The sequence below is a fragment of the Sebastes umbrosus genome, chromosome 17 (genome assembly GCF_015220745.1).
Source record: "Sebastes umbrosus isolate fSebUmb1 chromosome 17, fSebUmb1.pri, whole genome shotgun sequence".
In the NCBI taxonomy this organism is placed as follows: Eukaryota; Metazoa; Chordata; class Actinopteri; order Perciformes; family Sebastidae; genus Sebastes; species Sebastes umbrosus.
Genome location: NC_051285.1, coordinates 26,793,385 through 26,821,072, shown reverse-complemented (window position 1 = coordinate 26,821,072; position 27,688 = coordinate 26,793,385). Strand labels below are relative to the sequence as shown.

Here is a 27,688-nt window from a genome sequence, read left to right as displayed (position 1 = left end):
GGAAGAGGTAAACCGAGAAAAAAACTGAATATCACCGTGTTTGCTTTGCTTTGTCACAAACAGCTGAGAGGAGCTGGTAAATTTAGAGCCTTTGACCGGAAATTATAGTTCTTACAGCCAATGAACATTCAAGTTTTTCCTCCCAGGCTGGAATTTTTTTAGCCCGGCCGTCGGTGGTGTTGGACACGTTGTCAAGGCCCGAGTAATTGGTTCAGCCTGTCCTGGGCTCGGTTCAAACTCAGTGCGTCATGCTGCTTTTGCCACTAATAAAACAGTCGAAGCAGACAGAAATATCTGCATGCTCTCCTCCTCCTGCGGAAAGGTTAGGAGTGATTTTAGCTGTGCATGTCTGAGATGTAATGAGAAAACAAGTAATCTCCACCACAGATGACATTAAAATAACCGCGTCTCGAATGAATCCCACGCACAGAATTATTAAGAATGACTGTTGGAAGGACTGATATAGTTTTCAGATATACTTCTATTTTAATGTCACTGGTGAAGTCTTTCATTTCCAGCAGTAAACATTTTCATCAGTCTTTTTGTGGTATTATGGTGCATGTGTTGAATATCTGTTGGAACAACATGTGCAGTGAGCTGTCTTCAATTGTTATTAAATGGAAACATGCATGGGCATCAACACATGTCACAATTGACCTCTGGTGGCAGAGTCAGTGAAGTGCACTTCCACCATCATTGTTCTGACACGTTGGCTGATTTGAACTGTTATCAGTTGCAACTCTTGGATGTGTTTGTAGTCTGATGACTGTGCGGTGTAGCTGACAAGGTGTCTTTTATGCAACCTAGTGTGCTTTGTTGACATGGAGCGTGCATGGTGGAGATTTTTCTGTCAGCATAGGTTTTATTTAGCCAGCTGAGGTTTTGGGGTTTGCACTGATCCTTGTATAATTAGACCACATCCCCTTCAGCCTGGACAAAATACTTCAACCTGCACCTCTCTGCAACACTAATTATATAGTACATTATAAGAGCTAACTGTCAGTTAGGAGTTTATAAAGAAGATAGCAAACTGGTAATGTATGGTAATCTTAATACAATACCAAAATTGACTCATGATATACTGGAACTTTATTAAAATGCTTCTACAGGCTTTTGTCTCATGTAACAGAACAGCTCTTGCTTGAATTAATGATTTACTGCCTAATTTCTATCTCATATCCTATACATTTGGATGGAGTTTATATTTAGAGTGCATTATTAAGGATTAAATTAATTCACAGTGGAATGCCTGCTGCACTAGAGACACATATACTTGATCAGATGTGCTCATGTTTGTAATGTAAACTGGCTGCAAGTTGTTTGTTTCTTCATATGGAACAAGGAAACACCTGGAGCTACAGCAGAAAGAACCGTTACTGTGTTGTGCAGCCTTTAACCACACAGATGCAAAACCACTCTATTCAGGACACCTGAAGACAACTGTTTTAACGAATGAAATCCCACAGACTGGTTCGACTTGCCCTAAATCTAAAAAGGTGTTTATACATCACCATACATGCAGTTGTCAGTTTCTTAGGTACACTTAACTGCAACTAATGCAGTTTAATACAACAGAGCTGCCATGAATCCTACCTCCATAAAGGCTATGTTCAGTTCTTATTGAAATCATTCAACATTGTCCTTTTGGAGGCTGTAATTTGTGGTACTTCCCCGTGTTTCAGTTGGGATGGATAAAAGATTACTGCACCACAGCCTCCGAAAGAACACCAGTTTCAACAAAAAGTGAACAGTATGTCGTTCATGAAGGTATGACTTATTGGTTGGACTATACTGAATTAGTTTTAGCTAGGTGCATTTAATGAACTGGAGAATCAGGGATCATTGTTGGACTGAAGAGACTTTACTCTTGCTATGCTTTTAGCGAAGAATAATTTGAACTGTAATGTGTTAAATGCTATCTACTGGAGAATTTTCTCATTTATAACCCAGTTTGCACAAAAACTGCATCATCTCAGCTGCCCCCCTTATCCACACACGTTCACACACACATAGGGCCACATACAGAGCACACACACACTCATTACCATTCTATTCACTCACTTATATTCCATATTGTTCATAGACCCCCCTCACTGTAAATATTGCCATTGTCCCTACAATTCTTACATTTTTAAAATATTTGTACAGTTGATGTTTTGCACAATCTCGTGAGCACTGCCACTTTACATTTCACTGCACATCCTGTATGAGTACGTGACAAATAAAACCCTTGAATCATGTTAGAAAGAACCAGATCAACAGCAACCTGCAGACTCTGCAACAAGAACCTGCAGTGCCTGTCAGTTACTGGGGGCCATGATGTTATCCTAGACCTGCTGAATGAATAGTGCTGGATATAGAAACTTATAGGCTCAAAATGCACATTATAAAAGCAGGAAGCTTTGGCCTGTCAAGGTCTGGTGAAGGCTGACTAGCTAGGGTGCATTTAATGAACTGGAGAATCAGGGATCATTGTTGGACTGAAGAGACTTTACTCTTGCTATGCTTTTAGCAAAGAATAATTTGAACTGCAATGTGTTAAATGCTATGTACTGGAGAATTTGTTCATCTATAGCCCAGTTTGCACAAAAACTGCATTGTCTCATGCTAGAAAGAACCAGATCAACAGCAACCTGCAGGTCCTGTTGCAGAGTGCATGTCAGTTACTGGGGCCCATGATATTGTCCTAGACCTGCTGAATGAGTAGTGCTGGTGTATAGAAACCTAGAGGCTCAAAATGCACATTATAAAAACAGGAAACTATGGCCTGTCAAGGTCTGCTGAAGGCTGACTAGCTAGGTGCATTTAATGAACTGGAGAATCAGGGATCATTGTTGGACTGACGAGACTTACTATGCTTTTGGCAAAGAATAATTGTGTTAAATGCCATGTGGCAGATGATTTGTTCATTTTAATAATAAAAGATTGGGTAATCTATAACCCAGTTTGCATAATCTCCTGCTAGAAAGAACCAGAACCACATCAACCTGCAGGTCCTGTTGCAGAGTGCATGTCAGTTACTGGGTGCCATGATATGTTCCTAAACCTGCTGAATGAGTAGAGGCCCTAAATGCACATTATAAAAGCAGGAAGCTCTGGCCTGTGAGGTCTGGTGGACCCTGAAAAAGGCATGTAGTTGCAGTGAGCCTGACTAAACAAATGGTGCAGACCACTTTTACAAAAACAAGCATTTATTTAAATAAAAATGCAAAAAAAGTGAAACAGTAAAAGGAACTCTGATCTTTCAATGAGGGGTGGGTGGCCCTTAAAAGGGCCTTTTGGGGTTAAAGTTACTAGCCAGCTGGTCTAGTACTCCTGAGACTGAGAGGAGGCCTTCTTCCCTCCCGCCTTGCCGGAGCTCGCTGCAGCCCCTCCGGTCTTCTTTGGCAGCAGCACCGCTTGGATGTTGGGCAGCACTCCTCCCTGAGCGATGGTCACTCCACCCAGCAGCTTGTTCAGCTCCTCGTCGTTGCGGACAGCCAGCTGCAGGTGCCTGGGTATGATCCTGGTCTTCTTGTTGTCTCTAGCTGCGTTCCCAGCCAGCTCCAGGATCTCCGCGGTGAGGTACTCCAGCACGGCCGCCAGGTACACCGGAGCTCCGGCTCCGACGCGCTCCGCGTAGTTTCCCTTCCGGAGGAGGCGGTGGACGCGGCCGACCGGGAACTGGAGCCCGGCTCGGGAGCTGCGGGTCTTGGCCTTAGCACGGGTCTTCGCTCCGGTCTTTCCTCTTCCAGACATGGTGAGTTGTTGAGCTTCTTCTCCACAAACAGACGCTGCAAAGAGATGAAATGTCTGCTCGAGCTCACAACCCCGGATATAAACCTCCAGCTTAGTCCCGCCCTACAGCGTGATTGGCTTGTTCCAGACTAAGACTCTAATGTGATTGGCTGTGAGAGGTCAAAGGGGACAGGAAGTTAGCAGCTATTGGTGCAGCTGCTCTGACCTCCAACCAATCACGGTGAGGCTTAAGAAAGAAACAAAGGTGATTGGCTGTTGTTTTCCCTGCTTGTTGTGAGTGGTCATATATAAAGAGGGAGGACAGAGAAGACCAATCAGCTAGCTTCCCTCCAGCTTCAAGTGTTTTGGCGCTTTTATACATATGTGCAGGGAAAGTAGTACAGCAAATCTAATGCAGAATTTATAAATATTGGTGCTATATATATATATATATATATATATATATATATATATAAATAAATATATATATATATATATAAATAAATATATATATATATATATAAATATATATATATAAATATATATATATATATATAAATATATATTTATATATATATAAATATATATATAAATAAATATATATATATAAATATATATATATATATATATACAGATAATGCACACAGTGCACTTTAATAGACATATATATATTATATGAATATATATTTATACATATATTTATAGATATATATTTATATCTATAAATATATATAAAAATATATATATAATATATATATACTAATTTTTAACAGTCTCTTCTGCACTATATTCACTTTTTTAATAGTTGTGTATCACAGCTGTTACCCTGCACTATATTCACTTTTAACAGTTTTCTTCATCTCCTTGTATTTTTATATCTGGTATATTTTTTGTACTTTTTACTACTATCTTTTTACTGCCTTTTTACTAGCATGTTTTGCACTATGGAACTGTGATGCTGGAAACTCGAATTTCCCTCGAGATCAATAATGGTACTATCTATCTATCTATCTATCTATCTATCTATCTATCTATCTAATGAAATCCTGGAGCCACACAAACTCTCACACTGAGCAGATATAAAATGAACGGTATGTGTAAGAGGTAATTTGGCTGCCTTTTATGACAATGTTGGCTCATTTGAACCCAAGTAGCTTTACACAGGCAGATATTTTGTGTTAACGCAATAAAACAAAGGATGAAAAATGTATGTTACCTGCTGAACAAAATAAAATGAAATCGCCAGAAGTAATCTAGTGATGCTCCAAAAATAATTTATTTGCAATAAATTAAACATTTCAAATATAACAACAGAAATCCTACATATCTTAAATTTTGCAGCCGCTTGCTGTTTCACATTCCAGCCATATGTGCCTTTTAGACAATGAAGTGGCTTTGTTCATTTCTTCAGCATTTTCAATTGGTTGTAGTTTTTTAAAGCACATGGTCTGTTTGACAGCAGCGCCTCCATGTCTGTGATCCCTTTAAACAGCATTTTATTGATGCAAATAACCCTGAAAATGTCGTCAAACTCATTCAGTTTGGTTGTTCTGAAGTCCCATAACCAATGCAGTCAGTTAAAGATTTTTGATTTTCTCTGACAAAAACACAAATGGCCAAAAATGTCTGTACATTTTTACATACCGGTTCTGTTTGCTTTTGAATGGTGCAGCAGGTTTTCTCATATATTAGTAGCAGTTTCATTTGTAGCCCTGAGTATGCCCACTCCACCCATCACCTCATCAGAAATGTTGACAATCTCGTTGCTCGCGATGCCTCAGCAGCAGAGCATCTCTGAAAACCTCCCCGAGACCTCAAAGTTCATTTTCTTTCCAATCTAAACTGCAGAACAGTTGCAGTGTTGTTACTCATGTGATACTTGTATATATTTAACAACAAACCCATTATGATAATGCTCCTGATGTTAATACAGAATAGGGTTTTGCTTTGTTTAGTTGATGATTATGCGCTGATCACATGTCAGCATTTCCTGTAAATGATTTCACACAGTATATGCAGACTTGCTGCACAATAATGATAGTTATTGCAATAATGAAATGTCCACATGAGTATCAACTGATGTCTCTATAATGCGCGTAGATGCACTTTTGACTTAATTGAAGTCAACAGGAGCCACAAGGAGAGAAAGACCTGATCATGTGTTTAAGTTTAAACGTATTGCGCAGCTTGAAGTGATCCTGGCTGGTTGAAGATTCAAAAGCAAACTGAAATGCATTATGATATTCCATAGAGAGTACCTTTATAAAATAAAAAAAGTACAATAAATACATTACCTTTTCTGCTTCTTATATAAGATACAACATTGAACAACATTCTAAAACCAATGTATAAGCAATTATGACTGGTCTGCTAGATTAAGACTGATTTTTTGTTAACTTACTTAAACTATGTGTTTAAAATTACATTTTCATGGAAAAAACACACAGCAATGTCTCTATTTTACAGTGTAATGCAACTAGGATTACTTGTTTTTTGGGGGTGAAATAAATAGCACTTGTTTCATGAGAACCACATAATAATAAATTACCGTTATACAACTCAGGAATTTTACATGTTTTGTTTAAAAAAATCAGTCCAAAGTGCAACCAATAGCATCATCCTGGCATTTTATATCATTAAATAGTTTATGAGCATTTCCACCATCGGTCACAATCAAACACTCCCACTATAGTTTTGTTCAAACGGGGCGCAAGACATTTCGTTGTGACTATTACCTTCTCCTCACCGAGCAGCAGATTTCTCCTTGAAAGAAATAGATTTCATAATCATGTTTTAACTTCAGTGATGTGATTAAACATGACTTCTGTCCTGAAGGTGCAATCATGTCCCTCCCAGAGATATCCTCCTTTCAAGATGTACAGGTGGCAACCCGCCTGAGACCCAAAGACTGGACTCTTGCAAGGTTTAGTTGTTCTTCTGACAGCATTTACAGACGCCTTAAAACCATCAGGATGACCGATGTCCTACCCTGACAGTGATAATCAGTTATCCAGCGAGCTCGTTCCTCCGTTGGTAGCTTTACCTTTTGATTTGCCTGATGAGCGGAAAGAGAAGCGCTTGATGAGACGGCGGGAGAAGCTGCCGGACTTTTTGCGGCTGATGGTTGCGGCGGCGGAGAAGTTATTGCCCATGTTGGAGATGTCTTCGTGGGATTGGCTGAGGCAGGGCTCCTTCTCTCGATGTCTTCTGCGGAACAACAGCTTCGTCCCACTCTGCAGGAAGCCCACTAGAGGAAGCAGACAGAATACGTCACTGTTGGGACTTCATGAGATAGCTCCTTTATCAAATTGATATTCAAATAGATCCATTCAAAACCACTTTGGTGTGGTTGGCTGTGTGCTGCAGTATGACCTCCAGAGGGCAGTAGAGGCCGTCATGTTACATGGCCTGGAAATCAGCCATTTCTCCACTGAAGGTTTGATGTTATATAAGTCTATAGAAGATGTTTGCATGTGGAATATTTCAATAGCTGAATATTTTGTTTACACTTAGCATAAGACATTACTGAACGATGTTGGTGGAAACTGAACCTCTGATGATTTTAGTGCACACAGCAAACTATGATGACAGTGTTACCTTTATGGTCCTTGAGGCTGCGGGTTTCCAAGGCACCAGTGGAACCAGTATCTGATTCCACATCGTCCACGGAGGGACGCTCCGACACGTCGGAGGGTGTGGTTTCATCCGGGTCCTGGTGATTCCCCGCCCCGTAATGGTTTCCCTGCATGGCTGCGTCCATGGACGCAGCGTAGCTGCTCGATAACGCACAGTCGACCTCTGAGAGTGGAACCTGCTGAGTGTTAGATATCGAATCAATTGATGTCCTTTTAAAAGCATGATTTCTTAAGGGGTTATAAGAGTGGCGGAAGTGTTTAACTGCTTATTGGAACCCTTATAACACTTATAATAGGTCATATTTTTACACTTCCAACTTTCATGACACATTAAAGTGAATTTTGTGTCAAGTTTCAAGTGTAGCTTCTTGCACTGAATACATTTCTACAGTCTTTCAGGTCAGGTCAGAGGACTCTAATTCTCCTTTAATGTGGACCAGTAGGGGGGCCGTGACTGCGGACTAAATTTAGATCAAACTCATTGTGTCCGGCTTTATGTGACTGTATTTTAAATTCCTTAAAAGTAGACTTTGTTAATGACTCATGTACTCAGAGTGAAGTTTGGTAAATCATCATCATCAAAGAACAAAAAATAGGTACATTTTTTAAAATAAAAATAGCTGTGCAGGTAACTAACATTTTCAAGTTAAACAATTACACTAAAATAAATATACTGTACTGTCTGTCTAAAAAAAAAGTAGAGATGAATGGTGTTTAACCAGTGATGGCACAAACTCAACAACATACAGTACATTTGTTTTACATTCTCTGACCTTTGACACGCCCGAGATGATCAGCGTGCTCCTCTTCGTCGGCGTCTTCCGCGCTACTTTGGAGGCGGACTCCGTCAGCTGCCGAATGGCCGTCTCTGCAACGGGATCCAGGCCATTAGAGAGGCGGCTGCTCTCTGAGCAACAAAAACACACACGTGTAAATCAGCACTATACTAGTAAACTGTGATAATACTGTGTTTTAAAAGGATGCACACTATTGAAGTGAGTTTTGTTGCTGTGCTCGTCAATTTGAAAATCCGAAATATATACAAAAACTCTATTAAACTAAAACTAAAAAGAACATTATCTTAATGTCTAAGAGAAATCATATACATAGTTAAATTTGTCAAACATTGTCTATTGTGTTTTTTTTATTGTATCAGACTTTGTGCTCTTTGCTTTGTATAAGGAAGTAGTTTGTCCGTGTAAACTGCTGAAGGTTTTTGTACAGGAGTACCTGCGCCGAGAGTGCATGATGTGTACTGAAAAGTGCATTCCTCTCATCTCGTGTTACGCCGCAGCTTGTCGCTTATCCTACTTTGCATTTGTTATGTAAAACAAGTCTAGTACTCACTGCTGAGGTTGGGGCTGGTGCTGCTTGTGCCATCTGACAGGATGGTGGGTTTCTTCTCAGTCACCTCCACTTTGGACGGCGAACGTAAAGGAGAATCGCCTGAAAAGGCATCAGTCACTGTTAATATTATCACTACATTCTTGTTGTACACCTACCCTGGCACAATGTTATGCTTTACTCTGTGCATCTACCTGGACTGCGGTCCAGTTTCAGTCGAGACTGGACGGTGGTGACGGTGGTTACGATGGTTCCGTCTGGCATGATGGTTCGGTCCACGTCCACTTTCTTGGTGGGGGTGTGGGAGGAACGAAGTGGCAAAGCGTTGCGGGGCTCCTCTGTTTCCACATACAGCAGCTGGAGGAGTAAAAACTTCATTAAGCTAATAAAGTGTGAAGTGGAGATGTGCACTCTATTAAAGAGGTGGGCAGTTTATTTAAAGTGACATCTAGACCTGCAGGGGACATTTCAGATGACTAATCAGTGTAGGTATAACAGGTTGTAGGAGAGCTACAGGATTACAGGGACAGTAGTTGTACCAATAATAAATGAAGCAGATATTATGTTGTATTTGAAGAAACATGTAGTTTGGAAGAAGGAAAAAAAAAGGCAACAAGTTGTCTGGTGTAAAGGCCAGAAGAGATCTGAGACAGCAATCACAGGCATGACAGCAGTTATACAACACTCCCTCTCCTTTTGTGGAGAAATCTTTGTTTCATTCCAGCTTGCTTGATGTTAGATAATAAAGTATGATGTAACCGTACACTTCAAAGCACGAGAACGGCTTTGAAAGAGCTTTTTACACAGGAATGTGCTGCATCTCGTCGTCTCTCACCTCTGCTGTGATGGTAGCGTTCGGTGCCAAGCCGTGGCCGGGGCTGATTGACAGCGTGTGTTGTCCGGTGGGCACTTTGCACCGGAGGTCCAAGGCGATGGACGCTTGGCCGGGCAGGAATTCTATCCAAATTTCAAAGAAAAAAGAGAAGGCTTAACATATTTGTACAAAGCCATCTCTTCACTGTAGCCATAATGGGAGCATCTCCTGACATGTTTTACATCCTAAGCCTGCCAACAGTGCATTTTTAGGCATTGAGGATTTTGCTTAAGCAGTCTGAACATTCCTGCTGATCAGGTTTCTGAGCAGCAGCCAATACTAAATTGCTATCATGCAATTTCCTTACGTTCCCTTTTGCCGTTCCGCTCCAGAAGTCTTAGTCTCAGCTCTTTGGTCTCTAGGCCCAGCTCCCTACAACACACAGGAAACAACCGTGTCAGGTGAACATGAAGATTACATTCATTGGAATAATGTGACTTCTTACTCAAGCCAATTTTTCCTTTAAAGCCCCTGAAATCTTGTTCTAAAACATGAATATTCCTGCCTCTATAAGCAACAGTCATATTATTTATTAATAAAGTGACTCTGCTTCATCGTGTGTGGGTGATCAGATTTGACTGACAGTGACAGTAACAACCCACCAACTGTCATCAGACTCTGATTGCTAAATCCTGAATGGTGCAGGATATTGTGACATCACCCACTTCAAATCAGCGAGAAGAGCAGAGAGATAAAAATAAAACCTCTAATGTGACATAACCAAAACTGTTCCAGCTGATTGAGATTTCCAGCGCCTTTAACGTCGGCATGAATGAACACAATCGTGAAACATTAACAGCAGTTTGACATCACGGCGGCCATCTTACAGAGCGATCTCTTCACTCCATTCCAGCGGGGCGTTGGGGTTGCTGGGCACAGACAGGAAGCGGGTCGTCCTCTCTGTGGTGGGTTGGTCCAGGTTCAGGACACAGCACAGCTCCCCTGATCTAGACCCCTGACCTGCATGCACAAAGCGAGACGGTGAGACCTCGGCAGTCTGTAGGAAGCCGGGCGGAAATGATCTGACGCTGAGGGAAAAAAGATCTGACCTTTACTTAAGGTCGCCCTGAGCTGCCGGAGCAGTAGTCGTCTCACCAAGACACTCTGGGGTACTGAATTCAGTCCCACTGATAGATGGTCCATGGGGGCCTGGGAGCGTGCAGAGCAAAGGATCTATCATCGAGCATCCACTCATAGCAATTTACTTAATTAGTTTGTCTTATAGCTGCAAAGGTAGCGAAAAACTCGTATTTCTCACCAACGGACTGGATGCACAAGTCTTGAGGTTGAGGACCATAGCTGGCTGAGTGCTGAACAGAGTATCCTCTATCAGTCCCTTAATCATGTCCAGGTCTGCCCCACCCTCAGTGCCCTGAGATGAAAAAGAAGCAGCTGATTACTCTCTGACGATAAATCAATATGTGTTGTAGCAGAGGAGGTCAACAAATACTGCCTGATATTATCTTACTTAGTAATAATATCCAAGAGGAACAAATAGAACGTTATTGTTTACTGTAATCTGAAAGCCATTTAGTTTGTTCCAAAAGCACCTTTAGGGGATTTAACCATCCCAATGGTTAAAAAGCCCGCATCTTTGTGTAATAAGTTAGCCAGGCTATTGCTTTATACGTTTGTTTGCTCCGTTCTGATAGTAATTTACTTCGGTTCACCTAAAAGACGTCATCAGAGCGTTCGTGTTGTTAAGGAGCCGGCAGCGGGAGGTTTAGTTTCAGTTTCATTTGTTCCATACTTACATTTGGTTTGACTACATTATAGAGAGCCTAAGTCCCGCCCCTTCTGTCGGACCACAGTGGGACCTTATTACAGAAAAAATATGAACGGTAGTCAACGGTGAGAGATAAATCATTTTTTGATCCCGTTTTAATTGTGCCATTAATCAAACATATGTTGACGTTGACTATCGTTCATATTTTTCGAAATAAGGTCCCATGGTAGTCCACTGGAAGGGGCGTGACTTAGGCTCTCTATATAAAATATAATATTCAGTGGGTATTCCCAAGAACTGCCTTCAGTAGTGAAAACAATTCATTGTGCTCAATATACTGTTTTTATGTATAATATATGTCCTTACTTTATTGACTTAGTTGCTGTCTCAGACAAAATGCATCAAATGGCACATTTATGTAACAATATTCAAGAAGGGCATTTCCCCCATGACTCATGATAAGTTTAATGGGATGGAAACACATGCAAAACATCACATGCTGACTGAGATTTATGAAGAGAATCTGACAGAAAGCGTGAGCACAAAAAGAAATTGCATAATGTGGTAAACAGGTTCAGAAACGATGCCTCCGCTGACTACATGAGACGGACATACGGTATCATATTAGTGGCATCAGTATCACATGTTCTCACCTGTCTCTGCAGCTTGCACGGAGACGCGGTCAGAGTAAATGACGGCTGCTTGGAAAGAGTCCAGGACATCAGCAGACCCTCGTCTTCCACCTCCTCCAGACACACCACCACCTGATGGAGACAGACAGGGGGAGCAAGGTAGGAAAACACATTTAGACACAGAGGCAGACGGCAGGTTATCCGGCATGCTTTTACGGTACATTATAAGAGTAATATAGTGAGGACTCTACGTTTTCTCATTAATAAATAATCACTACACTATTTAATTTTGATGATTTAGTTCAAACAGGCCTCTTCCTTGGAGACTGGCAGCCTCTGCTAGTTTCTACAATACATTTTACATTATAAAACAACATTTGGAAGCAGAGAACGCTTTATTAAAAACAATTAAAGTTTCTTTCTCATGATGCTGTGGTGGAAGGAGTGACGTGCAGTTTAAAAAAATCACTTCCAACATCATTATCCTCTTAAAGTGGCAGTAGACAAGTGTTTTGCTTTGCCTTATGATTATGAAGTAAGTGTTGACACCGTCTGTGGTTAGATTGGTTCCCTGTAAGCCTCGCTTTCACTAATTCTATCTGCAGTGCGTCCTGTGCAGTGTTGCTAACTCTTTACCAATGAAAGTAGCTCCAAAAGTCGCCACATGACGTCACCTGCTCATTTGCATATGGGCAACGTCACGGTGTACTCATTTGCACAAAGCTTAGTGGTCGTGCCGGTTGCAGCGAGGGAGAGACTGCCTACGCACGGCATTAAGAGGAGAGGGAGAGACCCCATGTATTTGGTAGAAGAGCTGTGGACTGGGATTCCTCTGAGCAGGGTTGGGAATGAATTACAATATCATATATTTGAATATATTTCTTGCTTTTTTTCCCTAATGGTTTGAATAACTCATGAGCAGTAAGCTCTGAGGAAAACAGAGAATGATCTGGCGCCAGAGAGAGGCTATTGATCGTCATAATATACAAAGTCCTCATTTAATGACAGTGACGGTGACGGTGATTCTTTACATTTGAATAACAATGCAAATGATGCTCTGAGATTCTCATTTGTTGACCAGGCCTGCCTTCAAATGTGCAAATTGCAAGAATCCAGGTGGTGTGCTTTTGTACCTTTGCCACCATAGGTGCTATAGTGATCTGATAGGTGTCCATGGAAACGGCAGCGTGCGACTGCTGGGTGACCGTCACAGGAAACGTCACTGTGTCCACCCAACATTTACAGTGTAAAACCTGTAAAACAACAACACATTGGAGGAAACTTTCATGTTTTGACACAGAAATTTGGTCCAGGATTTTTGTCATTCATTGCCCCAATTAAAATATACTTAATTCATTACAGCTGTAATGAACATAGGCTACGAAGATTACTTACCATTCGGTGTGCCGATTGGTCAGTGCAGGTCACACTATCTATTGCAGAGGCAGCAGTTAACTGGAGACTGCTGTCAAAAGTGATCTGGACGGAGCTCTGTGAGAGACAGGAAGAGAACAAACGTCCTAAATATTACATAAGAGAAAGAGGAGAGACACTCTGGGATGACATGAAGGATTCTGTACTGCAGTGATGCAGCCTTTAATGCAGCTTGTTAGCAGTTAGTCGCAGTCCTTATGGATTTTTACTCAATTAGTAAATTAAATTGCTGCTGCTGATGATTTAAAATGCAAATAAATTAACTGCGGTATTTCATGAATTTTGAGCATGTTTGGCTTCAGACGTCTAGGAGGTTCACTGATCTTTGCTCAGAGTGATTGAACTCACATATGGTACTGATCACCTCATTCACATGCTAATCACACAACGCACGACAACATTGCTATTTGTATTCTTCACTATAACAAAAACCTCACAGTCTTTGCAGGAACAGAAATGTTCCTTTTGGCAAAATGTGTGACAGAGTCAAGATTATGAATGTGTGATTATTTTCTCATGCCAAAGGTTCGCCCTCACAAGGTGACACTGGTTAGTCTGATGCAGAAAATTTACATGAATCAACAAACAGACTCTTGTAAGGTGCCAACAAACACAAGGCTATTGTATTTACCATGCATGGCAAAGCACAACCGTGGGTTTAAGTCCCGGCAGCTCTGTGGATTTGTGCACTCAGATGAACAGTGCCTGAAGATACTGGCAAAAACAATGACAACATATGTTTGACAAAGGGTGGCAAGGAGTATGTTCAAGTTAATATGAGCTTCTGTAATAATGCAGAAGTTGTGGATTCCTCTTCAAAAAATAAATGTGGAATTATAAAGACAAATAATTAAATATAAAAGAATAATTATAAGCATTTACATTTATTTTCACTTTTATTTATCTGTTCATTTGTATATATTAAGTTATATACTTTTTAAAATATATTTCTTTATTTTGTTTGCATATAAATTACTCTATTTTTTATTTATGTATATGTGTGCCCGCCCAAAGCCAGCTGATAGACAGCTTGACCTTTCAAGGAATAGCAATAGCAATAGGGAAAAGAATGAGGAAAAGTAAAAGGGATCAAAATAAATAAATGACCATATAAAAATAAATAAAAATAAAAAAATACAGAAAAAAAGGGTAATTTAAGTGCAAAAATAAAAAAAATTATATCATTAATATTTTGTTATTTGTCTTTATATTTCCACATTTATTTTCTTATCCCTTTACAGGTTTATTCTTTTTTATGGTACGTCTATGGCTCCATAATTATCAAGACTGCATCAGTGAAACTTGGTAGTCACCCCTAACAAAAGGTATTAGTATCTCAGTTGTAAGAAAAGGCAACACCAGTGACCTACTATCACCGTGTGTGTGTCTGTGTGTGTGTGTCTGTGTGTGTGTGTGTGTGTGTGCGCATGTGTGCGTCTGTGCCAAGAGATCTGTTTCAAAAGACGGCTTTAACTGGCTCAGGAGATGCAAGTGAGAGAAAACAAATCCCCTATTGTCAGGGCATATGTTCCTCTAGGTCCAAGTCCAATCTCTATCAAACACAACAGTGGAGGCGGGGCAGAGGTGGGAGGATGATATAACAAAGTTTGTGGTGTGTGTGTCTGTGTGCATGTTGCAGTATAGTGTGTGTCAGTGTTCCAGCCAGAAGGGCAGGAAGCCAACAACGATGCTGCAAGCTTACGTAGGTTCCCTGGACCAACACCGCAGCCACATGACTAGAGTGTACAACCGGCTGTGTTTACTTCGGTTGGATGGAGAAGCTTCTAAAACTGCTCAGTCACCCAACCGTTCACTTCCGTCCAAAGTGCAGGACGAATATGATGTGATGCGTTTCAGATTGAGTGGGGTTAGATAAACCCATCGATCACGAGGTTCTGATTGTGTGCAGCTCATGAGATGAGCATCACTAAAGGTCTGTGTCACTGCAGTCAAACCCCGCTGGCATCTCTGCAATGAGTGTTGAATGCTGTGAGCGAATACTCCTAAATGTCAGTGGGGCACCCACATTCTGCAATAATGAGCACAAAGAGAGCAAAATAGTGTCACATTTTTTGCCTTTATTAAAAATGTGATCTGAGTGTAGACAGGAATGGAGGAGAATGTGGGTATGACCATAGATTATATATGAATATGTATACATATATATCCTCTTTATATGCAGTCACAAATGTCTGTTGTGTCTATTGTATGTGGTACACAGAACCACTAGGCCACCAGATGCCCCCCACTAAAATCCCTCAGTCCAGACCTAAATTTCTGACAAGCCATAATGCATTTACAGTACAGACTTGTGTTTTTTTTATGTCAAACATTACAAATACAAACTGACAGCTTTATATTTTTTTCAAATTTCTAAGGCACCCAGCGGCACAGACTTGCCAATATGTGTCAGTCAAAATCTTGCATTCATATGAAGAATCTGTAAGACAAGATATTGGAAGTGTTGTGGTTTTTGTTTGTATTCCGAGTAGTACTGACCAATCACGTTGGAGCAGGCTTTGGTTGAATGCAGGTAAACGAGAAAAGAGGCGGACCGCTTTGGCCGAAATGCAATCTCTGAACCCTTCGGCTATCGTCTGCCAATGATTTAACTTTTTATTGGTTTAAATTAGCTTGTAAACTGGCTACTTGTGAAACAATCCGATCGTACACGTCATCTCTCAAATCCAACTCCAGTCTTCCATCTGAAGTTGCAAATCGGACTGTAACCAACGAGCAATGAGCGGATATCCACTGGCTACACCGGAACCCCAGAAATATAACCCCTTACCCCCAATAGCTCTTTTTGGATCTATTATGTAACTGAAATGAAATATGGTTGGACAATATTTCAATATTATTTACCCATTTGACTCTGTAAGACCTTGAGTATCTACCTGGCTTATGGTTTTTTAGTCCTTAAAGGGGAGTTTACTCAGACATTTTGCACCCATTGGCCTGTTAGGTAGCCATCTGGCGCTCTGTGGTGTTGTGTATCCTCCTGGCGGAGGAGGCTACAGAGCTCATTTTGTCATGGAGGGGGGGCAATGCTTGCAGCATGACCTCTGATATGTCCTTGTGAACCACCACTGTTCAACCGAGTGTGTATGTGGAAGGTATTTCTGGAAAGAGACCGTTCCTGAGGACATCGGTGGTGTCACTTCAGGTTTGTCAGATTCACCCCCTTTGGGTCCGACGGGCTGATCTCCTCTGAAAAGCATGTGGGTCAGCCAGAAATACACTCCAACCCCCTGTGGCTTTTGTTGACCCTCATCTTCCTTTCCTGCCTTTTCTTTCACTACCATGGATCTCAGGTTCAGGCTACAAAAGGGCACAACATTTGTGGTGTAGAAAAAGCTATTTACAATAAGTCATAACATCCAAAACATTTAGCCTACGTACTCAAACACACTGGTTTGATCACTTGGACTGGCAAAGCACATTAGGTTCTTTACCCTTGATAGACGTAGCAGTGCGGCTGGAGGGATGCCAATGTTTGTTAGCGATGTTAGCATAGTGGTGTAGTGGTCGTTGATAAGATGGGTGTACTACTAGGTAGATATGGGGAGGTTACAGAGAAGGAATACCGGGTATAGGTATAGGTATACTCTCCTATATGTTTCAATGGCTGATATGGATATACTGTATATCCTTTCACAACAATGACCCGCTAGCTGTACATTATCCTGCTTATTACACGGCTACTTACTGAAGAAATCAATATTTTGACACAAAAACGGTCCTCCAGAGTCCGACATCAGAGCTGCACCCATAGCAACAGTCTTTTATACATAGCAACGGTCTGTTATACATAGCAACGGCCTGTTATACATAGCAACGGTCTGTTATAAAGAAATTAAAGACCGCAGAACGCTGTGATTGACCAATCAGAATCGAATATTCAACACAACCATCTAATAAAGTACATTACATTACATTAATTTAGCTGAAGTACAGTACATCAAAACTATAACAAGATGGACTGCAAGGACTCCTATGTTGAGCTTTTAGGATCCAGCTTCACTTTACAATTTGTTCAGGTACTATATGATATTAGAATAATGCATAATGTGCTTCTCCATTTTAAATGCTGAGTCAAAGGAGCCACCTTGTAGAGTAATGCCTGCTACAGAAAGAATGTAAAATCTATAGACTGCCGAAGGTCTGATATCATATTTTTTGGGATTAAAAGCCTGAATTTGATCTGTATTTTTGGGAACCATGGACAGCACTATTTGATGTGTGTAGGAGCTAGGGGTGCGTGTGTCGGTGCGGTCGCTGTCCATAGTGGCCGGAGGCGGAGGAGATCGATAGACAGACAGACAGAATACGTCGCTAAGTTCGGTTTCTTAGCCTGCTTACTTTTCGTGGTGGTAAAGAGAGAAATAGAGACAGAGAAAGAGAGAGCTGCAATCCTGGCCTGATTGTCGGTCTAAAAATGTCTTCTCTAACGTTGCTCAGTACTCATACATCAGTAATATAGGCCTATGTAGCCCCCCCCCTGTTCAGATGCAGTCCATGGTCCATGGTAAAATCAAAGTTTTGTGTCGCCAAAGTAAAACCGACTGATTTGAATTTCATCAGCGGCAGTGACTGACGTCGGTTTTCCTGCACTGTCATTGCAAATGAGTTCTGAGTGCTTAACGTTCCCTGTCGTTAAGTAGAAATCTACTTGAACATAATCACACAGCATTAATCATCTACCGGCAGCTCACAGTCAGAGAGGGAAGAAGTGAACTGTGGCCTCAAGATAATCACCAGGCTCTTTATAATTGCAGATCTTGAATGGACAGGGAGCTTCCTTCCCTGCAGATGCACACTCGAATGCTCCATTAGTCCTCCTCCACCACCCACTGAACCCGGTGACGATGGCTTGACATCATGTGTCAGCTGCAGATGCACACACAGCCTGACGATGCTATTATGATCTGTTGGTCTGAAGAGGCCAACCGGTTCAGTCCTTCAAGCCTCCTCCACGAAATAATCCATCCAGAGACATCCGAATAGCTCCATATCAAGTCCGCCTGCCAGGGCAAGATTATATCCAGAGGCTTCTGCAGTAATACTTCAGCAGACAGACATTTTCTCTGGATAAACAACTGAGTCATGAAACAAGCTGCATCATGGGATTACTGTCCACAAGTGCAGGAGGAACAAGATTCAGGTGTCTTTAATCTCTCTGTTTAAACTGCTCATGTTTAAATGGAACCACAGTATGAGAAACCGTGCGTGTGTTCATGCAAGTGGACATCCTTCCGTCGCATATAACCAGCTGCGATGACGCCTCAGGCCAAATCCCTGGATTACATGGACACAGGAAGAGTGGCTAAATGGGAAGAAGCTGAATGGGGCACTGCCACTAACACCATGTCTCTTGTCTCTGCAAACACAAACGATGCTTTAGCTTGTACCGTTTTCTGTTGTTTACTATATTTATGTAACAACTCCCATCTTCCTGTCAGGATTCAGCCCCCTGAAGCATTTTTTTAGCCTCGCCTTGTTGTTTTGAATACTGCACTTCAGGGGTCAGGGTCAGGTCTCGCCTCGGGACGGAGTGTCGTCACACAGCATCCTGACGACACTGGAAATTAGTGAGATGGCATTTGCTGTTTTCTGTAAGCAAGCAGCGTTGACACAGCCCCACGCGAGGATTGGAGGGTCCCTGGCTTACGTCACTCTCTGCTGCAGAGAGCAGAATATCGACAAGGACGGCCAAACCAGACATCTGAAATGAATGTTATTCAAAACTACAGACGGTGACCTACTGACTGTTTTAAATCTTCATAATGATGATAGAAGATTGCGCAGAGGTACAGCCCGATGAATACCAAATAGCCACAGTGAGAGGTGTTCACTTCAAAAGAGAAAAAACCTTCCTTTCCTGACTGCTACTGAAATATCCATAATGTTCATCCATTTTACTGTAAAACAGCAACACTCACTGAGTGCCTGGAATACAGAAAACACAGGTCCTGAAATGAATATAATGTTTCACAATGATCCTAAGAGGTTTTTGTTAGATAATGAAATAAGATCCAGGAAGTCCAGTTTGAGTGTTACATCCGTCAGAAGTCTTACATGAGCATTGCCTAACCTATGGAAAGCCAAGGAGGCCAAAAACGCATCCTAATACTTCCAGAGATATGAAAGACATAACTATGATGTATGAATGGTATGGCATACTCTAAGGCCCAAGTCCAATCCGGCTTCTACACCCTCCATTTGCAAATTTCCCCACTGCGTGACTAATAAAGGAATATCTTATCTTATCTTGTAGTTACACTCACAGCTCAATGAAGCACCCTTCTTTAAGGTGGAGGGTAGAAATACAGCAGCAAGCTTTGGTACGAACTTCCCTCTCTCTCCGGCAAAGAAATAAATTAATATCAGAAATACTTTATTCAGCCCCAGAGGGGAAATTGGGTTACACTACAGTTGCTCCCATTCTAGAATAGAAATATATAACATAGAGAATTTATACGAAAATATAAATAAGAAATGTGTAAATTATATATAAGTCGTGTAAGTTGCGAGGTGGGGCATCCATGGATCGGACTTGTTTGTCCAGCACATCCCACAGATGCTCCATTGGATTGAGATCTGGAGAATTTGGAGGCCGAGTCAACACCTCCGACTCGTTGCCATCCACGTGATGTAAAAGAAAACATGATTCATCAGACCGGGCCACCTTCTTCCATCGCTCCGTGTTCCAGTTCTGATGCCCATTGTAGGCACCCTGACCGGTCTGCAGCTTCTCAGCCCCATACGCAACAAACTGCGATGCACTGTGTGTTCTAACACCTTTCTATCAGAACCAGCATTAACTTTTTCAGCAGTTTGAGCTCCAGTAGCTCTTCTATTGGATCGGACAACACGGGCCAGCCTTCGCTCCCCACGTGCATCAATGAGCCTCGGGTCAGACCCTGTCGCTGGTTCACCGGTTCTCCTTCCTTGGACCACTTTTGGTAGGTCCTGACCACTGCAGACCGGGAACATCCCACAAGAGCTGCAGTTCTGGAGATGCTCTGACCCAGTCGTCTAGACATCACAATTTGGCCCTCGTCAAAGTCGCTCACATCCTTACGCTGGCCCATTTTTTCTGCTTCCAACACAAAGTTCAAAATGTTCACTTGCTGCCTAATAATCCCACCCACTGCCATGTGCCATTGTAACGAGATGATCATGACAATAATGTCTATTTTAGTTTGAGCAGTTTAGTTTTTTGTTTGTACCGGTAGTCGCATGGAACTTAAATGTTTGTGCAGAGCGTGTTTCATGGGGAAACACAAAACGGCGTTGTACGTTGTCAGTAAGGGCAGCTGGTTAAGTCAGCATCGATGTAGACTCGCTGTTGGAGGGTTTTATCACCCATTTGGGATTTAATTTAATACGACGGACCATCCATGTGAACGCACAAACGGAGTGGAAGTGGGTAGGGAGACGGTGTAGGGGCCGGATTGGAATTGGGCCTAATTCTCGGCAAGAGACTGAATAAGAGTATTCCCCAAAATGTCCAACAAGTCCTTTAATCACGTAATCCATTTGTCAAAATAGTTGCTGATTATTATTTTTTATCAATCTACTAATCAGTTGAGCTCTGCATATAATGATTTAAAGGAGGATACAGATGGATATTTGTACCAATTTTCATGGACTGTACCATGGAATGCTGCTGTGGTTCAAGTCTTTGTTATTTTGGGTCTCAAGGTGTTGAGTAAAAGCAGAAGGGAAAAAACTATAATAATAAAGTAAACGATAAAAAAGGAACTCTAATGCTTAACCTAACAAAATGAGGCCTGAAAGGAAAGGGTTTTGCTGAACCATGTTTATCACGTCAAACTTTCCGTGCGGGCTCATTCAACGATTTGCCTTTATTTGGATAAATTTCAACATCATTATTTAAAGACTTCTGTCAGCATCTTAAATGCCGCAGAAGTATTTAGGTTAACGCTATAAAGGCTTTGCACGCTAATCCCCATGCGATGACACTGAAGACGTATCTTCCTACTTTGTTCCTCATGTTTTGCCAGATGTAGAAACATAATCAGGAAATGTAAGTTAGAGGAGAACGGGACCATAGTTTAGGGCCGGCTGCTCTTGTGTCTTTGTTTTCTAAGTGGCCAGGGCAACATGCCTGGCAGGTGGCAGGTGCTTACTGTGTGTGAGAGGCAAAGAATGCCATGTGACTCGCTTGTGGCCACTTAATACTATATCTCCACAAACCCCCACAGCAGGTTTTTCCAGACTGTTTTTTTAGGGAGGAGATGAAAAATCCAGAACAACAGTTAAACTGTTAAACAGTACAGACAAACGGAGCGAGTTAACTGGCTATTAAAACATGTTACAACTTCATAATGATCGCTATGGAGACCAAACATGTGACCTTTAAGTTACAAGACAAGGACGATGTCTTCAATCACTCGGCCATTGGCTCTTAGACTGACTCCTGGAGGTATATCTATTCAACAAGACATACTTGTGATTTGTTATCTCAGTATATCATGTTACAATTTTCATTAACAATCTCCCAGGTGATTTGCATATGCCCCAGACACATTTAGAATAACAGATTGCTCAGCACGCAGACACAGACTAGCAGATATTTTATTGTGATGAGTGAGCTCGGGGAAGCTTTGGCTCACACTCTCGGTTCACAAACTAAACACCACATGGACAGACAGACATGGACTGCTTGTCTCTGTCTCCTCCACCACTGGCGCGTTTACTCAGTCTGGAGAATTGTCTTATAATAAACATCATATACTTTATTACAGCTGGGTAAAAAGCCTTGTATCTACTGGGTTTTTAAAGCATTTCATGAGCCTAAAGGTCATACAGTCATCATAGATCAAACCCACGGAGGAGCAAAAAAAATATCCATAGCAACCTTCTTTATTAAACCACAACCCTTTAACATGTAAGCCTTCCTTATGTGAGTAGCAGGCTACTGCCAAACGGCTATTCAATTACTAATTCTATCCCAAACAGAACTACAGCCAGGTTGTATAGTGATTTATTTTTCATGTTGTCACCTGGAAACTCCATTAATCTAACTCTCACTAAACACTCCAAAGTTCACCCAAGGTTCACTCCGAAGTTGCGGAGCTTCTTGGTAACTGAGAGCAACGAAGGTCACAACGGATCAACTAATTAGGCCGCTGTAAGATAACTCGGCTGGCACGTTCCAATTTGCCGCCATGTATATCAAAGAGAAGCCGTTCCAGAGAGTCGCACTGCTCTGCTCACTCGCCTCTTATTACCAGCACGAAAACACTTCCAATACTTCCAATCCTTTGATGAAAACACACACAGCTGGCTTTATGCTGCATACCGAAACACATGTGGTATGCAGAGAAAATACTTCTTAGACCGTGAAGGATTCACATGAACATGTTTGTGCTGTAGCTGTAACAGTTTGTACAGTATGTTAGAGTGTACGTGTCACAGGACAGACTGTCATGCATCCTTCTCATAAATTGTCCTCTTCATATTTAATTAAGGTCCTAAAGACCAACACAAACACTGTCAGACTTTAAAGGCATAGTTTGACATTTTGGGACTTTCTATTTCAGAGACTTAGATGAGACGATCAATACCAGTCTTGTATATGACGGGAATATTGCTGGGATACGATCAATGCTGAGTTTTAATGACACAAACTATTATTCATGCTTTTATTCCTCATGGTAGGACTATTGTAATGCTCTTTTAACGGGTAAAAATCAGAAATCAATTCATAGACTTGTGCAAAAAGCAAAAAATCAAGAAAAGAGAACACATTACTCCAATTTGAATGATCTTACACTGGCTGCCCATTTGTTTAAGGGTTGATTTTAAGATTTGACTTGTTACTTTTAAAGCCCTTCATGGTCTGGCCCCAGAATATATATCTGAACGGCTGTCTCTTTATAAACCAGTGCACATCCAGAGATCCTCAGGCTAGAACCTGCTGACTATTTCCACCTGATACTCAAGAACTAGGGGGACCGAGCATTTGCCGTTAGGGCTCCTTGGCTGTGGAACGAGCTGCCAGAGGAACTCACATCAGTATCTTCTTTAAATCACTTCTGAAGACTTACCTTTATTGAAAGACTTTCTTATCGTTTTTCCTTTCATTTTTATTCTTATCTATTGAGTTACACTGCACTTTATTCTCAACATTGAGAATAAAGTGCAGTGTAATCATCCATAGAGAGCTACAGGAATGAGTCCTAAAACCCGGAAATAAGTTCGCATTTTAGCACTTTCGGTTCCCTCGACTGGAGGTCAATGGGTTTTTAGTTTGCTGCATGAAATAAGGTCTGTAGTTAACACAAGCTGAAGAGATTTTAACGTTTTGTTCTAAGACATAAAATATCACTTGTGAATTTTGAAGCCTCAATGTGTCTTAAAAAAGGTGGTTGCTAACGAGTGGCTAAATGAGACTACTAAACATCATCACGCCGACTCGTCCTCCTTTACGGACTCCTTTACGGCCTCGTTGTGTATACTCGCGCTCATGCGACCGTGGTGTAGTTCGTTTATAGCCTAACGTTAGCTTTTTACTTCTGGTGATTGCATTCACACTTCAAAGTATCATAAACGTTTGTTCTTCGCAGAGTTTATTTTCTGCAATAATCCAAAAACCAATGGAAAAATCTCATTGGCTTTTAGTTGAGGGAACCAGGGAGATGCTAACTTCCTGGTTGGCCTACAAAAATACGTCATCCCTGAAGCTCTCTATTGTTTTTAAGTTCATTCCTCTTTTTCCCTTATGCTTTCCTGGTTATTCAAACATTACTGTGTATCTTATTCTTGTGTTTGTTGTAAAGCACTTTGTAACGCTGGTTTTGATAAGTGCTATACAAATAAACTTTATTATTATAATTAGTATTATGTATACTCAATGTGAAGCTAGAGCCAGCAGTTAGCTTAGCTTAACTTAACATAAAGACTGGAAAAGGTAGGGAAACGGTTGGCCTGGCTCCCTCCAAAGATTAAAAAATCTGACACCAGCACTTAAAAAAAGCAGCTTGCAAAATGTCGAAGCGTTCCTTTAAGATTTACGTTTATTATAGAGATGGGTGATACATCAGATAAAACACTAAATGTACCTTTTTAATTACAATTTGCTCAAAATTGTTCTCTTTTCTTGTAAAATGATAACACGTGATGATTACATCATACAATACCCCTGAACGTTGATAAATACTGAGCTATGGCCCAACCATAATAACTAGTATTGTAATGTGAGGAACACTGTCATATCTAATTTTTTACTCTGACTGTTGTCTATTTCGTAGCAGAGTATTTTTAAAAAGATAGATTTGAGCAAGTCGGACATCTTTCGATGGCTAAGGTTAAGCATTGGTCTGGAATAGAGTTTTTGCAAGTCTTTGCAGATCTCAGATTAGATTTTGCAATTTGCAGGCTACCTTCTAGACACAACCCTAAAACAAGCAAAGAGTATCCTGCTGAACAATCAGTGTCCTATTATTAATTGCATCGTTAGGCTCAGCTCCAAGTGTATTTGTTTTCCAAGCCAACATGCAACACTTGCTCCATCACTGAATGAGTATTTCACTTGGAACAACTGAGGGAGGCTTTCAATCAGCCATGGTGAGGTGACCCTTATGAATCAGTCAATCGAGTGCTGTTTGTTGTGTACGTTCATTCCGTGGATTGATCTGACCCCTTTAAACTCGCCGCCAACTCATCTTCAAAACACACACAGTTTGTAAGTGGAGGGGGGGTGTTAGAGGATCCATCTCCTCCTCCAGTGCTCATGGCGAACATCTGACTGTGTGGCAGACTTTGATTCACATAGATCAAAGGAGCTATTTGAAAGGAGACCTTTAGGAACTTGAGATAATCCTCTAATACGTGCCCGACTACCAACTGTCTGGAGAACTCACCACAATATTTCTGTGTGAAGCAGTGACCTACTGCAGCTGTAATACAATTTAATTAATTTTATGTTATGAGATGCAGGAAAGGTGAGATCTTCTGTGGTGAGCAACAACACAGATTTCGCCTCTTCCCACTGTGATCATCCATTTCCCCCCACAGGCCGGGGGATATCAGACTATTTCTGTGAGGTGTGGGTGTTCATACTGTGGCTCCGCTGACTGGTCTTGCCTCTCCGCTCTTGTGTGCATCGATTCAGAGCTGTTACGCAACGCTCTGCCCCCCATCCTCTTACCGATTAGACACTCCAACTCCCACACCTCCACCTCCCTGCCCACACACACACACTTCAAGCGCACATGTGCACACCAACTGCATCAGCCAGTGCTTAACTATTTATGCTCAGCGGAGTAACCTTAGGCGTGCTCTACTATATACGCTGCCATCGTGTTTACTCAGCCTTTGCAATATGGGATATGGGGACAACTGTGACTCAGAGGGTAGAGCAGATCGTCCACCAATCGAAAGGTCGGTGGTTATCTCCCCGGCTGCTCCGGGTCACATGTCGATGTTTCCTTGAGCAAGACACTTAACCCCAAATTGCTCCCGAAGGCATAGCCATCGGTGTGTGAATGAGTATTGAGATTAGATCCTGATGGGCAAAATTGGCATCTTAGCAGCCTCTGCCATCAGTGTATGAATGTGTGTGTGAATGCTGACATGTAGTGTAAAGCGATCTGAGTGGTCGGAAGACTAGAAAAAGCACAATATAAAAGCATTTACCATTTACCATTTACCATCTCCTCTTATTCATGGCTTAAAGATCTCCACTTACCCCATGCCTGCAAGCTTGCTCGTTCAGAGCTTTGACCCAGGTCCTCTGCCAGTGCTCCCTGAAGGACTTGAAGGAGAACAGAGAGGTCAACAAGCCTTTAACCCCGGCCTCGGGTACAGGTCCTCCATCCCGGCTCGAGCGCAGCTTCAGCAGGAAGCCCCACACACCTCCAGCCTGGCTCTGCTGTGTGTGGGAGAGCTGCTGCTGACAGGCTGCTCCTCTGCTGTCCTGCTGCCTGCTGGCTGTCTTCCTGGATCCCCACAGCCGCAGCACGCTCAGCAAGTACTGACACAGCCATCCCAGCACGATGAGCAAGGAGGTGAGGAAGAGACCCACCAGACACAGCCAGCCCAACTCCTGGAGCTCCATCAGCGTCTCCCAGAGCCTCTCATATCACCAGGTCCAGATGGAAATACCAGGACTGAGAGCAGATCCCTGGAGGCTGTGGAGTGGCATTAAAGGACAATCAGTCATCTTGATGCAAGGAGGGTACTAACAAGGTATAATAATGCAGAATATACAGAGGATGCACCTTAACTTTAATGTGCATGTTTTAGATCAGGTTGTGTTTCTATGATGGTACTAACAAGTTATAACTGAGGAATAACGCACAATGCACACAGAGGATGCACAGACATGATGGCTTAACTTTGCATGTGTATATGAAGCAGAAGCCTTCATGCACTAAAAAGCACAAGGCACAAAGGGATGCACCTTAACTTAAATGTACATGTTTTAGATCACATATGAGGCAGAAGCTTCATGCACTAAAAGGCTGCGTCCACGCTGCGTAGCTGTAAATGAATCGTGCATTAGCAGAGAGGACGATGCAGCAGCAGCAGCAGGTTAACGAGCACAACTCCGATGATAAATGGTAGTTTCATGACAACCTACCGTTTTAACTTGAGCGGTCCGAGCTGCTGCTGCAGGCTGCAGGGAATCGAAAGCGATGCATTGGTAACATGAAGCTGTCTTCATGGCGATGAGCTGCCAACAATGTGAGTCCCATCTTCTCTCCAGAGTCTGTTTCTGACTGATGTCGTTATTTATGGATTCAAAATGAAGCCTCCTGCTCTCTGTTGGAGCATCACAGACTCTCTGCTGCTCGTAGCCTCCTGCCTCTCTCTAACCTACACAGTGATGATGTGACAAAGAGCAGCAGCGGCCAACAGGTGGCGCTGCTGCAGGAGGAGCGACGCTGCACTAAAGAGGAAGTGGAAGGCTGAGGCTTCAAAATAAAAGCAGAATATTATAAAATTTAAAATCTTTTTTTATGAGAGCCCATATGTATTGCTGTAGATTAAACTACTCCGTTGTATATAGCTGCAGTTAGCTGCACTTCAACCAGCAACAAAAAGCAATGTGTGATTTATTTACACATTAATGCATCAGTAAGAATAACCAAAGAAAATCTAATATATGATGATCTAATATAACTCAGAGTGATGGGCCACTTTTTTGTATAATAAGTACTTTAAATACTTTTAATATCTGGTTAGGTACATGTTGCTGAATGCAGGGCTTGTTCTTGTACTGGAATAATTTCACATTTTTGCATTGCTACTTTTACATAAGTAATGGATCAGATTTATGTTTTAATGAACT

At 41.8% G+C, this 27,688-nt stretch overlaps 2 protein-coding genes and 1 long non-coding RNA gene across 7 annotated transcripts in view; 1 reads left to right on the top strand and 2 right to left on the bottom strand.

The window, feature by feature from the left end:
- Positions 1 to 19,838, top strand: part of LOC119475318 — a 34,587-nt gene extending 14,749 nt beyond the window's left edge. The window contains exons 5-6 of the long non-coding RNA XR_005203761.1: positions 11,962 to 12,087; positions 18,141 to 19,838. This is a non-coding gene — a long non-coding RNA (uncharacterized LOC119475318). The remainder of the gene's footprint in view (positions 1 to 11,961; positions 12,088 to 18,140) is intronic.
- Positions 189 to 27,217, bottom strand: c2cd2l (c2cd2 like). Of its 5 annotated transcripts, XR_005203760.1 has the most exons (16): positions 26,978 to 27,217; positions 26,084 to 26,525; positions 13,324 to 13,419; positions 13,062 to 13,181; positions 11,950 to 12,060; positions 10,829 to 10,942; positions 10,620 to 10,719; positions 10,398 to 10,530; positions 9,878 to 9,942; positions 9,532 to 9,653; positions 8,891 to 9,053; positions 8,700 to 8,798; positions 8,126 to 8,259; positions 7,315 to 7,531; positions 6,621 to 6,964; positions 189 to 221 (listed from the first exon to the last, which is right to left on the bottom strand). XR_005203760.1 is itself a non-coding variant. In XM_037747897.1 (15 exons), the coding sequence occupies exons 2-15, from the start codon at positions 26,450 to 26,452 to the stop codon at positions 6,720 to 6,722; spliced, it is 2,088 nt and encodes a 695-aa protein (XP_037603825.1). In that variant the 5' UTR covers positions 26,453 to 26,525; positions 26,978 to 27,217; the 3' UTR covers positions 4,972 to 6,719. The 5 variants fall into 5 exon arrangements, 4 of the variants coding, with proteins under 4 accessions (XP_037603825.1, XP_037603826.1, XP_037603827.1 ...); XM_037747897.1 differs by lacking the exon at positions 189 to 221 and having other exon boundaries at positions 4,972 to 6,964; XM_037747898.1 differs by lacking the exon at positions 189 to 221 and having other exon boundaries at positions 4,972 to 6,964; positions 7,315 to 7,528.
- Positions 3,232 to 3,814, bottom strand: LOC119475317 (histone H2AX). The gene has a single exon (XM_037747901.1). It carries the CDS (start codon positions 3,736 to 3,738, stop codon positions 3,307 to 3,309), a length of 432 nt encoding a protein of 143 aa, XP_037603829.1. The 5' UTR covers positions 3,739 to 3,814; the 3' UTR covers positions 3,232 to 3,306.
- Positions 27,218 to 27,688: the final 471 nt, after the last annotated feature.

What these genes read in the sequence shown, in the direction of transcription:
- LOC119475317 (XM_037747901.1), bottom strand. Translation starts at nt 3,738, where the DNA reads ATGTCTGGAAGAGGAAAGACCGGAGCGAAGACCCGTGCTAAGGCCAAG.
- c2cd2l (XM_037747897.1), bottom strand. Translation starts at nt 26,452, where the DNA reads ATGGAGCTCCAGGAGTTGGGCTGGCTGTGTCTGGTGGGTCTCTTCCTC. An exon ending in AGCAAGCTTGCAGGCATGGG is followed by an intron (nt 13,420 to 26,083) that starts GTAAGTGGAGAT and finishes TGTCTCTCACAG; the next exon opens with AGCTCCGTCCAGATCACTTT. An exon ending in GCGGAACGGCAAAAGGGAAC is followed by an intron (nt 9,654 to 9,877) that starts GTAAGGAAATTG and finishes AAATTTGGATAG; the next exon opens with AATTCCTGCCCGGCCAAGCG.